The sequence below is a fragment of the Capra hircus genome, chromosome 10, assembly GCF_001704415.2.
Source record: "Capra hircus breed San Clemente chromosome 10, ASM170441v1, whole genome shotgun sequence".
In the NCBI taxonomy this organism is placed as follows: Eukaryota; Metazoa; Chordata; class Mammalia; order Artiodactyla; family Bovidae; genus Capra; species Capra hircus.
Window position 1 is genome coordinate 65886217 of NC_030817.1, and position 14241 is coordinate 65900457.

At 43.3% G+C, this 14241-nt stretch overlaps 2 protein-coding genes across 12 annotated transcripts in view; both read right to left on the reverse strand.

Moving 5' to 3' along the window:
* Positions 1-5889, reverse strand: part of MAPKBP1 (mitogen-activated protein kinase binding protein 1) — a 51408-nt gene extending 45519 nt beyond the window's left edge. For 2 of the 3 annotated variants that reach the window (XM_018054418.1, XM_018054417.1), the window contains exon 1: positions 4603-5888. In XM_018054418.1, coding sequence (XP_017909907.1) covers positions 4603-4719 — 117 coding nt within the window. In that variant the 5' untranslated portion in view covers positions 4720-5888. Of the gene's footprint in view, positions 1-4602 lie in introns of all 3 variants that reach the window. The other variant, XM_018054419.1, reaches the window with a different exon arrangement.
* The window catches only part of MGA (MGA, MAX dimerization protein), a 150550-nt gene continuing 143527 nt past the window's right edge, over positions 7219-14241 (reverse strand). For all 9 annotated transcript variants that reach the window (XM_013966997.2, XM_018054415.1, XM_013966999.2 and 6 more), the window contains 2 exons: positions 14041-14217; positions 7219-12950 (listed from right to left, as the gene is read on the reverse strand). In XM_013966997.2, the coding sequence (XP_013822451.1) occupies positions 11674-12950; positions 14041-14217 (1454 nt within the window). In that variant the 3' untranslated portion in view covers positions 7219-11673. The remainder of the gene's footprint in view (positions 12951-14040; positions 14218-14241) is intronic.

Genomic DNA, 14241 nt, shown 5'->3' on the forward strand with positions numbered 1-14241 from the left:
CAAGACTTAACTGAAGAATATACTGGAGACAGAAAATGCAACAAGAACTTGCCCAAGTTCAGTCACAAAAACAGGTGAGGGGCAGGGCTGCTGGCCACAGAGGCCTCTACTCTCGGTCATCTATTCTAGGCAGGGAACCCAGAGAGTGTGTATTAAACATGAAAAACTCTGGGTTGCTATGAGTCCCAAGGGGAGTGGGTAATGGAATGGTACCAAAAAAACCTGGCCAGGACCCAGGGATTATCATAAACTTTCCTATTTTTGCCCCCAAGGGAAATTCCTGCCAACCTGTAGTAAGTCAGTGATCAGCTCCTTACAAATGACCCTACAACATGGCACTTCTCTCAGATCTATCCCTGATATAGCAGTTTCAGAACAATCAGTCCAGAAGACACTGTGGAGATTTGTGAAGACACAAGGAGAAGCATATAGTTACTGAGATAGCCTTAAATATTCCCAAGAACCCTCAATGAGGACTTGAGTATGAAGTCAACAGATGTCAGGGTCCTACCTAGCATGTAAGCCAGGGGTTCATAACCCAGCAGTGGGCAGCTGGTGGAACTTAATAGATACACAAACAACAAACTCTACCCCCTGCGGTTCTGATTCTATATAGACAGGATGGGGCATAGGAACGGGGACTTTTTAGAAGCTGCACAGGTATTCTGAGGTCTTAAAGCTCTCCTGACTATTCCCCCAAGCTGAGCACCATCAAGCTAAATCCAGCGATCTATAAATGCTTTGAAAATGAATATGATCCCCCTCTACCAAATCAGCAGAGCACAGAGTCACAATACTAATATCTGGGTTCAAACACTAAGCAAAAGGTGAAATTAGATTACTGCCAGTTTTTTCTTCTCTATGAAACTCACCTACACAAACTTTTCTCATTGCCACATATTAAAAGGCTCAAAGCACCACCATACAGTCAGGAAGGAGTAACATTGAGGAAAGAAATCGGGGTTGGGGGGACGGAGAGTAAATTAGACTTATAAAAACAGAACCAGAAGAAAGCTGCAGTTACTTTGCCATCCACTGTTTTCAAAGGGATAATGTATTAATATATAACTCAGGTTGGACTAATGGCTATTAATAAGGAAGATGATTTCAAAACCTCCCTTACTCACTTCAAAATCCAACAACCCTCCAGGACAGGCAATGCTTTTGTATCCCTAACTTAAATCTTGCTTGCTTGGCTCCAGTCCATTTCTGTCCTTTGTTAAAATGAAAAACAACTCAGCTCCTTCCACATAAAAATCTTTCAGAAAGTTTAAGAAAAGAGGGGGAGGTTTAGCCACCAAGAACACATACATTTGCTTCTTAAGGAAAACCACAGTTCAACCAAAATGAGAGAAAGAATTGAAAAATTGCACAGGATTTGAAGTTGCAGGGTGTTTACAGCTGATAACCTTGAGTTCCACTTCGTCAAGACTCAGCAGATCTGGCATAAAACCTCAAATTACTCTTCTCTAATTCTGTTACACTGCAGAGACTTTTTTCCTTCCCTTAGACAAAGTATAATAGAAATCCCAGCTCTCACCTACTCTCTCTAATAACTTAAATCCCCATCTCTACTGGCTCTCACTTTGGCTTTTAACCATATTTTAACCATATTTTTAACTAGGTCTCTTCTGAATTAAGAAACTTTTAATGAGCACTACTTTCTGGATATATGTACTACTCTTTCTCTCTAATGCCCTTCACACCTAAATAGGATGTGTCTCTATTTCTTTTTTACATTTCTTTTTAACATTTTATTATCTCTAATTTTGATTTCTAAAGAACTCACAAATTCCTCCTGAACATTTGCTCTTCTTCTAGAATTTACCTTCACTATATTTGACATCTTTTAATTTTTCTCATCCATTTATTCATTTAGTATTTAGACCATTCCTTACACTGTACTAAGCCTGGTGATGTAAAGGAAATAAAGAACATGGCCCTGATCTTAAGAAATGAAGACATACATAAAAGAACAATTAGGGACTGGTTCCAAGGTAGTAGGGCTAGTCTGAGAAGGCCCCGTGGCTCCAGTAAACAGACTTGGATCTAAAAATAAGTGGAGAATTTGGTGAAAAGGCTACTTTAGATAGAAGGAACAGTTATGATTCAAAGCAACAGGCCATATGAGGTAAGAGCTGCATAAAGGCCCTCTGTCACTTCCTTCTTTGCCCCCAACCGCCACAAAATACGTGTCTTTTGGTCTTCAAATTCTGCTTCAGAGTTAGTTATCCATGAATCACAAGCTCTATGACTGTTACCACAGCTACCACATATTAGAGCAGCACATGGAGCCCAGTACACCAGGTCTTCTGTTGGTCACAAGGCAGGCTTTTAGGATCATCTCGCGTAGCCTTCAATAAAGAGTGCAGGGAGTCGGGCATCTGCAAGAGGCAAGGCCGGAGGCACGCAAAGGCAGCTACTAGTTTTGGGTGCTAAAGATATGCACCGGCTCCTGAGCTCAGTCAGCCTATTCAAGGGTCATTCAACTCCAGCTAAGTATTTCCTTCATTCACAGCTCTAGGACAAACAAAGCCATTTAAAGCAGTTTGAAGCACTGAATTCCTATGTGAAGCGGGGACGTTTAATGGTGATGCCAAAGATTCCAGTTTTCACTGTTTTCCTGGAGAGCTTCTCCTCTTCTCTTGTCTCAGAACTCACAGTTCAAGCATCCCTTCCTCTGTGAAAGTTTTTTCCTAATCCCCCTAAGCTGGTTTAGGCTCCCTCCCCTCTACTGCCATAAACACCTTTATACATACTTCCAGGACAGCATTCGCCACATCATGTTGTAATTATTTGTTTACATGTCTGACTAGCCACAAGCTCTTTGATGGCAAGGATAATGTTTTATTCATCACTGATTCTACACATAATCGGCACTTAATAAATGTTTGTTGAATGTATTAATGATTAATGATTAATGACATGGTGGGGGCTTCCCTGGTGGCTCAGATGGTAAAGCGTCTGCCTGCAATATGGGAGACCCAGGTTCGATTCCTGGGTCGGGAAGATTACCTGGAGAAGGAAATGGCAATCCACTCCAGCACTCCTGCCTGGAAAATCCCATGGATGGAGGAGCCTGATAGGCTACAGTCCATGGGGTCGCAAAGAGTTGGACACGACTGAGCGACTTCACTTTCAATGACATGGTAAATTTTAAAGAATGGTGACCATACCTTCTGGATTCCAGACCAAAATTACAATAAGTACTAATACCGAAGACTAAAATCCCACCATACATTTCTATTACCTGTATCATTCTGGGTTAGAAAAAGGGGCCAAAGATACAAGAAGATGGCTCTAACAGTGGCGGTCACTGCCAAGTAACCAGCCAGGAATACGAGAGCCTCCAAGACCAAGAATGATCCAGCACAACAAACAAGTGAACAGAGCCAAATCCAAGACAGTTGTCTATGTTTCAGGCTCATTCTCCTGCCTTTGGAGATTATGAACAATGATCAATGAGGGCCCCTGGAAAAGTCACTCTCTCCACAGCCATGGAACCTTGTGGCCAATTATGATTCCTGCTGAAAGAATATACAGGAAAGGTGGTCATTTGTGACCAAAGCCAAGTAAGCTTTCGCTAAGGGACAGGGATCTGAGTTAAGCCCTCCCAGAACTCTGTCATGCTGTACATTAGCATTCCAAATCATTTCTCACGGGGTTTACTCATCTCTGAAGAGATGCAGGCAAGGCAGTAAAATGCTGCTGTCTCAAATGCCTCTACCTGTAGCAACCCTGCACCACACAAGGCCACTGTGTTTACAGGCTGCTAATATGACACAAAAGTCTAATCTGATCCTGTGGGAACAAGGCCCCATGTTCCCTCAGGGATTAAATAAATTTAGTCAGCTTTTGTATACTCCCAAACTTGTGGGGCTCTATGAAGTTGAAGAAAGCATAAACACCACCACTCAAACAAGTGAGGGGATGGAAGGGGACTTGGTTTCTGGAGAACTTCTGCAGTAGGGTGGGATATAGTGAATGAGATGAGCAGTGTTCAGGGGCAAACCAGAATTTGCTTGGCTGGCAAATACTTGGCCCTTTGTATGTTACCTTTTCCAAAAAGCCAAGAAACTCAAGTTAAATTAATTCAGGTCTCTTGAATAGACAAGTAAATTTGTTTTGACCCCAGGGAAGAGCATTTACCAAGCCAATTCCTCTGACTAGGTGTTTTAGCGTATTTCTGGTACCACTGTCTTACGGAAACCCAGCTGTGACACTTAACACTTGTGGTAGCTCAGCCCTTCACAGGATACGTGGTCTGACTACCTTCTTCCAAGAAGGAAAACCGAGTCAGCATATCAACTGGCTTCCCCAAGCACAGACTTAGTTTGTAGTGAGGCCACAACTGAACCCTCTTGTTGCCTTCCTCATGCTCTTCGCTGATGAATCTCAGCATGCTCACCCATGCGGCTCTTTTCCCTTTACCTTGTAACCAAATCATTACTTTCTTGAGCGCAGAGATGGTCCTGTAGAGCCACCATGAGCTTCTAGTTCTCCTCTTTCCCCAGAAAGAGTAAAGTAAAAGATGTACGTGGAGCAGAGAAGGGGAAGGGAGAGGAGGGACGGGAAGGGTTGGCTTCCAATACCAGGACTCACCTTGGAGCTGAGGTCTTCTCGCCGGTTTCCTGCCTTACTCCTGCGTAATTTGATGGACGGGGATCGCAGAAGGTTCTTGATCCGGCTGGTAATGGTTGACCCCTCCACAGCCATCATGATGAGGAGCCCCCGGGACAGCTCCTGGCCCAATCCTGAGACTTGCCTCAACAGCGGCAATGCTTTCCCACTCCACAGGCCCTGCCGGTATGCCCTCTTACTGACCTGAGATGGTAGAGGCCACCTTACCTTCTGCCTAAGCCGTGCCTGCAGCTCGTATCTCTAGGTAACTGCTCTCTCCCTTAGCCTCATTCCCACCTTCAAGCCCTGCGCGGTTTCTTAAAACGCCTTAAGGACAGACTCAGGGAAAGGGGGCGTTAAAAAGCCTGAGCTGCGAAGAAATGCCAGGCCCACACCTGCCAGAGGCGTTCAACTAAAAGGATAAGATGGGCCCTAGAAGGGCTAGTGACTGATCCGATTCCCGTTAACTCCCAACTGTTTTCACGGCAACAGCAGCGTCTAGAGGAGGAGGACCCCGAGGCTACCAAGGAGTCCCGCAGCGGTCGTGAGCACCTGCGCCGGCGGCCGCAGGGACACTCAGCCCGGCGGGGCTCGTCTTGGCCCTGCAACTCGTTCTGCCACGGGGGCCTCCCTCCCCCACCCACGACCCTCCCGAGCTCGCTCTCAGGCCGCCACGGGAGCCCTAGATCTTTCACTTTTCGCTCCCTCAGAAGCCCCTGCTACTCGCCAGCGCCCCCGCTCGGGCCCAGCCTCACCAGCCCCCAGGCGCGAGGGCCGCCCGGCTCGCAGCGCCCTCAGGCATCGCGCTCAGCGATTTCAGCTCCGCTGCGGCAGCGGCAGAAGCAGCTATGGTGGCACGAGCGGCTCAAAACGCGAACTACCGTCTGGGCTCAGCCACCAGCTGGGTAGGAGGAGCGGAGGCGAGGGGGCGTGGCCTTTACGCACGGGGGCGTTCCCAGAGTGGAAGAGTACGGCTTACGGGGGTGGGGCCCAGAAAAGGGCATAGGAAGCCGAGGACTGGGCATTCAGGAACCACGGATTCCGCACAATGCAGTCGCGACTACAGATCCTAGAGGGAGGTCGTCAGAACACGGCTTCAGAACTGAGAAAACCAAGCCTTTTATGGTATTATCAGGCCTGGTTCCCCCAGAGAAGCGCACTTCCCAGAACCCTAACAGGACGGTAACCACGCCCCCAGCGGCACTATGGTTGGCTTTTAATAGGCCCGGGGGACCGAGCTGAAACTAACTCCTAGCTCAGAATTACAGGACTGGGTACAGCCATAAAGTCTGCTCCTAAGCGCTGGGATTTAAAGTGGCTAGAATAAATTCTGCTCGCCGCTTGCCGGGCGCGTTGACCTACATGGAAATGATTCTTCATGAGTAGGTCGATCCCTACGAAGTGTATTGAACGAGGCAACCTGATTGGCCGCGGTGGAAGAAAGAGGAAGGAGCTGATAGCCTAGGATAGAGCTTTAGGCGGGAAGGGGGCGGTCGGGTCAGTGTGCCGATGAGACGTATTGGTTTCATATTTTCTTTAGCCTCCAATGTTCCATCTCATTCTCATCCAGTTAACCAGTTGCTCCAGCCATTTTCCATGTTCCTGTCAAAACTCACTCACGAACCCTCTTCCTTGATACTGTTACTTTGGCGAGATCACTGCCAAGCTTGTTGGCACCAGATTCAATAGTAAAAGTTTTTCTAGCTCACGGGTGGGGGAGAGAAGTTGGGGGGATGGCAGAGTGTGCACAGAAACACCGTTGCCTATTACTTAATACGTGTTTCAACCTGTTTGTTTTCTAGGTGCCTTTCTGCCTAGTTGCTAGAGAAATTACCTTACAAAAAGGTTAACCTATTCCAACAGTTGGGCTCCAGAGAAAGTACACTGGTATGTCTCCTATCTGATCCAGACCCTTAGGGGAACCCTGGGGGAGATGACATGTTAGCAAGAGGGAAAAACTCTTAAACCTACTGCTGTGAGTGGCTCTTGCACTGCCAAGTGGCAGAACAGGTATATACATGTGTGAGAACTGTAAAGCTAACAAGTTGACATAAACGTCACTTCTTGGAAAACCAACTGGCAATAGCTACCAGAGGAATGACCTTTCCTTCCTTTCAACCATGCATTGCAGAGGTAGTGAAATATAAAATGGTATTTTCAAATCTGGAGGAGGTGGTCAGGGTCATTACCCATAACTGTATGAATAGGGGGCTGGTTCCTTTTACTCCTTGCTAGTCTGATTTTGCCTCCATGGCGGCAGGAATCAATGTAGTACTGCTGATAAAGGGTGCCACCTGGTGTCCTTACTTGTATGCTGCATTCCCTAGTAAATCTCACCTCCACCCATTAGAGCTGTCCTTAATTCTATCTGGATCATTTCTCACTCACCTAGCCACTCATGGCCAGCAAAGTCACTGGTCATTTCCTATCCAAAGCTACTTGGTTTATCCTCTTCAGAAAAATGTTCCCCAAATTACTCCCATCTGAAGCTGAAGTTACAGAAACAATACAAGCTCCTGCTTTCATTGTCTAAGATGATCTAGCAAAAACCAACTGAGAACAGTGTAATGAAGAGACTGAAGTCTAGAATCTGGATACTTCCAGCCTAGGATCAACATCACATATTTTTAATTCTTCACAATTGAGTCCTACCTTACTGTCTAGGATATGTACCATGTAGACTTTTAAGTACCAATGTCGGAAATAGGCTTGTAGGCTCAGAAAATAATCACCCCAGGTCCAATGTGAATAGACTTTTCTTCAAATAATTGCTATCCCACCCTCCAAAATGCAGCTGACCCTTAAACATATATTTCATTGTTCATATGCTATTTCACATTTTATTCACTTGTCTATGTCCTCAATATGTATACATGGTTGTCAGATTCTAAAATTCCACATCTAGGAAAGGTGTATACAATTGTCTGTTTTCACGATCATAATTAGATCAAATTTTTAAATTTACCCTAGGCTTAATATACAAATAGGTGCAGTTAATAACATCCTGGAAAACTAACAGGCTAAACAGTTGCTCATCAATTCAAATACTTATTGAGCACCTTTACATGCAAGGCACTGTGGGACAGCTGAGACCAATGTTTGCAGTTGGAAACAGGAAGGATCTGAAAACAGTGCTTCCAAGACTGCTTTCTTATTTAACAAAATCTAACAGCACAGTTTACAATGACAGAATTTAGCAGTTTAGGTTTGTCTCAAAATTTCAACTCATCCCATGGTTTAGCCTTCTCACCCTCCACACACTTCCATCCCTATTAATCAGCACTTAGCATATCTTTGTAGAGCAGTTCAGTCATATGCTACAATATGCTACAATTATGCCTCAGTTCAAAAGTTGTATGTATCAAATTATTTCCCTCTAACTTAATTTCAAAAAAGCATTTTACTTTTTCTCCAAATGGCAGTAAGTCTATATATACCTCAGCTTTAATTTTCTCTGCACCCAGCAATTCATGTTCATGGAAAAATTCATTAGAGATAACACAACATGAAATACTGATGCCCTTATATTTTCTTAAAAATCAACAATTCTGTGCAATAAATCTATTCTGATTCTTGGTTATCAATCACTCTATAAAAGTATCTGAAAATGTGCCTACTTTGTGCCTCTGTGCATTGTTTTTTGTTTTAATCTGAGAGTGAGGAATAAGGGTCATCATTTTTCAGACTATCTTCAAAGTGCATTTACCTCTCAATTCACCTGATATCATTCCAATATCTCAACTAGTATAATCAGAGGGAAAAAACTATCTATACTACTAAACGCCGCTCCAAATAATATATGGATTGTCTGCCTTTCTTCTGTGTTCAAAATGGTTTCAAACTTGTTATAGAAAGGCCTGTTGTTTAGTATCTCATAATTCTGGGGAAAAAACATTACACACAGTGATATGTATGAAGTTTATATAACTGGACTTGATCTGTTAATGACCTTAGTTTAGTGTCTAAAGGACTCCTTTAATAAAAATTTTTGTAAACTGTGACACTAGTTAACCTATAGCTTGCTTTAACAACATCTATTGTCCTTAGCCACTAAGACTATGGGTAACAGGTATGTTATACCCTGCTCACACTGGTACTAGGAGGCTAGCCATTCTTCACTGTAAAATGACTTGAGACAAATACTTGCCATCAAGTTGTATGAATTTTCAAATTCTCCATGTAAAACATGCTGCAAAGATTAGAATACCAAAAACCTCCCCCAAATGGCATGTCAGAAACTTTGAAAACAGTAAGAATTCCTATGATTAAACTCCTTCAGTGGAACCCCTCCCAGATGTCCCAGAGCATCAGAATTCTCTATTACAACTCAGCACAAACCTAGCAACACCAAGTCCTGCTTTAATTATTGTAACTGATTTATTTCAAGTTTATACATTCTCCCACTGACCAAACTTCTTCTGTTCTTAGGTTTCTAAAAAAATAGTCATTTTTCAAAAGCAGAGAAAGAAAGATATATATTTAATATATAAAAGAAAAAGCTAAATCTGACATAATTATATTCTTAAAAACATTCCATTTATTTACAGATGTATAAAAAGGCGAATTATTGGTCTACTGAGATCATGCTTCTTATAGTTAGGGTGAGAGCTCACTATCTTCCCAATTCCTCAACTCTTCACTCAACTACATCTTTCATAGTCACACATGAATTTTCATAGATCAGTTTCTCCTGGGGTAAGGTTTAAAGGGTTGGAGTTTTTGGAGATCTTTAGATTTCTTTCAAGACTGTAGGATTGTTCTTAAGACTGAGCCCTCCTCAAATTAGCCCTAACAACTCCCTAGTTCTAAGAGGTCTTGCAAACACCATTATTGGGGGGGGGGGGGGGCGCGGGCGGTTAATAATGACATCTGCAGCCTTCCTTGAACACACTGGATCATCTCTCATTTCTATCTCTGGACATCTTCCATAAACAGTCAAATATCTTCCCATCAAGAAATGAATACTACCTATTTGTCTATTTTCTTCTAAAAAAGGGAACAGTGTTCAGAAGCAGAATGGTCCTTCTTTTCCTGAGGATTACTCGCTCACTTGCCTGCTCCTTGGCTGACCCTCAAAAGCTTTAAGAGCCTTGGAAAGTCAGGAGGGAACACGAGGACAAGACAAGCAAAGAAATAATGGGAAACTGCTATACCTGGATTAAACTACTAGCATCTCCAAGGACAGTTATTAGCAGGGAAGACAGGTGCTAGATTCCTTGGCTAAGGCATTGAATGAAATCTCCTGGGTAAAGAGAAGTGGGAGGGATAATGAGAAGCTGAGGGGCACTCATCACCTACTTCAAGCTCCTTCAGTAACCTTTAGAGGTGGAAAGGCTGGAGGCTGATGAGGAGGTCAAGAAAGGCAAGTAGCATAAAAAAAAAAACCAACAAAGAATGTGTTCCCGGTGCAATTCGCAGAGGAAACTTTCCCACCCTTTTCAATCTGTTTATTACCAGAGTTACTAGAAAGGGAACCAACCACGGAGCTAATAGTTCACTAGCTGGCTAGGACCATTCCAAAGTTGGTTTCATAACCTAGTTCTGAAGATATGCTGAGTGGGATTTGGGATAAAGAAGGCAGGGGATGTAGAAGAAACAGCACTGCCTAGGCACAGCCCAGGCACTGGAAGCTCTTGTGTTATTGTTTCACAACACAAGCAAATCCTGTCAATGAAGACAGAACAGGGATTACATTCCAAAATATAATTATTTAAGAAAGGCAAAATGCAGCAGCTAAATCCCAGTCTATACATTTTCAGAATAGTGATTCTTGCCCCCAGGAGTTTCCAAGAGACCCCTCAAGTGCACCATGATTATTTACAAACTAGATAGGAAACATCATTTCTATACTCAATACAAATCTCATCTTCTAGGTTGAAAACTTCAGCCTTTGAGAAATCTATGAAAACAACTATACAAAAATATAAATATCTTTATCTTTACAGGCTGTCAGACCTTCATACCCTGACAGCTAATGAGTGAAAAAGCTCTACAGATCATTGAATCCATGGTAGCAGATAATAAAAAATATATCTTGTGATTCAAATACTGCCTTATTTCCCTGGTAAAGAGTGCCTACTGTGACTTTTCTTTTCTTTACATCCTGTGCAGGTAACAGTGAATGAAACCTCCAAGCACCAGGAGGCTGGCTTGATTTGTGAAATACCCAGCCCCACAGTTTATTTTTGTTTTTTTTTTTTGGCCACTGTCTGGTATGGGGAGGGAATGCTTATCACTTTACATGTCTCTTGAGTGATGTGATTTGTGAAAGGGGAAGGGCCCCCTGTATGTCTACCTCCAAAAAACACATTCAAGGTAGAAATCCTTGGTACCGTGAAATGGTCTTCTCAACACCCAAACACAGTAAGGGAGAACTAGTTAAATTTTTACATCTCAAAATGATTACCTTAGTAATAAAAGCTTTTTTAAAAGCATTCCTACTTTACCAGAAGGCTTAGATTTATAATTCTGATTGAAAAGGTGAGGGAATGGAAGCTACTTAGGATATGAAAGAAGAGAAAATTTTGTTGAATGATACTAAGTCCTTCACTTTGGTATTCCATGGTACCCATCCTCTCTCCCCCTATTCTGAAACACCAACTAAAAGCTACCTCTTCTGGATCCCTTTGCACAAGTGCATCACATTCCTTGGACTTCAGACTTAAAACAACAGCTATCAACTAAGGTTCAGTCCATAGCAACTCCTAAGTCTCAAGCAGCTTTTACTCTGGGAGGGAAGAACTAGGAACCACTATGGACCTAGTCTTGTTACAAATTCCTTGGGTAAGAGGGGCACCTCGTGTTCAGTAATGGATCGCATCTTCTTGGAGAGGATGAGGAGACCCAGCACCACAAGTGAGGTAACACATTTTAACATGATCAGAATTTCATAGTAGTTAATTTCTTATATGGATGTCAGCACCCTACCCCCTTTCTCTACCATCATTCACCACATTTCAAAGTCAAGGATCACAGTTCCATGACACAAACAGGTGCCTGCAGAGAAAGGAGGTTTCCCCTCACAGCCTGGCTTCTGCCTGAGAACAACTAAGTTCATTTCCCTGCAGAACTTGGCGAGGCCCCAGTGTTGCCCAGTTTGGCCACAACAGGTGCCAATGTAGGCATCACCTTGCTCTCCCGGCATTCCTGATCATTCCCTGTTAAGTTCATTTTGTGTCCAACAGACCCAACTTTGGCAGCTACAGGTGCCAAACAAGGCATCACCTTGAGACTCTGACCCTCTGTATCACTGGAAGGATTAGCTACTTTTAAACCTAGAGGTGCCAGCTTTGGCATGGGCCTCCACAAGGTGTCTGCGCTGCTGTTCTCCAGGCCACCCTTCATGTGGAGAATGGGGGGTGAGGATACGCTTTCAGGCTCAGCAGGGATGCCAGAAGCATTCTTCCCTTCATCCCCCGGTTTCCTCTGGGGAACGAGGGGGTCCTTTATCTCAGAGTCAATGACAATCTTCAGCACATCTGGTTCAGAGGCTGGTTCTGCAAGTTGCTTTTCACTTTCAGAAAAGTCATCATCTTCCAAGTGCAAGAGGAGGGGGCTGACAGAGTCACTCTCCCCTTGCACATCAGGCAATTCCTTCAAACCAGTTCCCAAGTGGCCAACCTGGAAAGTTGCTCTGTTCCCAGGAGGAAGCTTACTGATAAAAGCCCGGCGAGCATCCCCTGGAAACTCTGTATCCAGAGAGCTAGGCAGTTCAGCCAGGCTAACAGAGTCATCATTTAACTGCTGATTAAGAAAGGCAATCTCATTGAGCAGAGATGTCAGTGTCTCATCAGTATCATCCTCATCTTCCATACTAGTTAGCAGTTCACTGGGATCCAATGCTGCTTCCTCTATAGCTGATGCTACCTTTCTCAATTCCATCTCTATGCTTGAGTCTTTGAGATCTTTCATCTTTAATTTATGAAATGGAGACTCCTTTGTCTTCAGTCTCTCCCGTCTTGATTCACTCTCTTTCCATTTATGCTGACTCCCTCTGGTATCACCAGAAATCTTTTTGGGTAAGAATTCTTGTGCTTCTTGCATACTGGAAACATCAACCATTTGTGGACAACCAGAATCTTTATGTGACAGATAAACCTGTGCTGTACCCAGTGCCATTCTGACATCTCTATGGTTGCCTCTGGAAGAGATTCTACCCAAATCTTCACAGGAGTTATCCTCACTCCTGACAGTGTTTTTCAGGTGGTCAGGTGGCTTGCCATCAGGAACTTCATGGGGGTATTTGCTGCCACTCATATCTACCAAACCTCCCTCTGTTGCCAATGATGTCACATTAACAATTCTTGGCATCATAAATAAGTCGTCATTTTCTAGGGAAGAAAAAAAAAACTCATTTATCTATAGTGGTAAGCACTCTCTCCCATTCATACCCAATAACCATCTCAAAGGAGTTAAATTTTCACCATCTACTTTTAGCAAGAAGATGAAAGGAAATACTAGTTTTTCAAATTAGAGTTAGCCTAACAAGAAAACAGGTAAAATTTAACCAAAAGACACACTGATATTCCATCATTAATAGAAGTCCTATTTAATATTTTTTATACAAATGCTCCCCAAGTTTATCTTTTTGTCCTGAGGCAGACACGCATCTTGACTCTGCTCACCCAGTAACTGCTACTCTGACAGAAAGATGAAGCCCTAAAGGCAGCACTCTAAGAAGATGACTCCTCCAGACTGGGTTTAGCAGTGTTAGTATTGGTAAAGATGCCCTTTTACCTTAACAGAAATTAAGGTTTGTAAAACCTAAATCATCAAAGTAAAATTTCCTTTTCAACTCAACTCCTCATTGCCAAAAGAAAGGGTGCTCCAACTTTATCAGGTTAGTAATGTAGGAGTGCACCATCTTTGAATACAACACAAAACTGATACATATTTATCAACACCAAAAGCTAAAAGAATGACTCCTCACATTCCTTTTATTTTCACATCTTTTAAATTCTTTCCCTAATTAGAAACTGGGCTTCCCAGGTGGAGCCAGGGTTGAAGAACCCTCCTGCCAATGCAGGAGACACAAGAGAGAAGGATTTGATCCCTGGGTAGGAAAGATCTGGAGGAGGGCATGGCAACCCATTTCAGTATTCTTGCCTGGAGAATCCCATGGACAGAGGAGCCTGGAGAGCCACAGTTCATAGGGTCACAAAGAGTTGGACACAACTGAGGCAACTTACCACACAATTAGAAATTAGGAGAGATCACAAAATAGTTCCCATCCCCAGGTAAAAAAAGACCAATCGATATCACAGATAGAGCCAAACAGGTTCCAAAGAGACCCCTCTCATACAGACTTGAATACAATGGCTCTTTATTACTACAGAATATATTCAAAGGCTTTCTCCATCACTTTGAGATACCAGAAATAACTCTTACACCACCCATTGAAGACAACACTTAAGACAATACCTGATTGAGCCACAGCACTACTGGCAACTTGAGGTTTCAGATCTGTTTCTAAGAGAGCAGGAGAAACAGTAACCACTGGTCCTGAGAATAGGGGACCTTTCAAAGTGAGCAATTGCCCTTGTGGAGTCATCACAATGTTGGCAGAGGTGTGTGGAGTATTAGAGGGTGAGGTATTTTCTGTAAAGAACATCAGAAATTAGT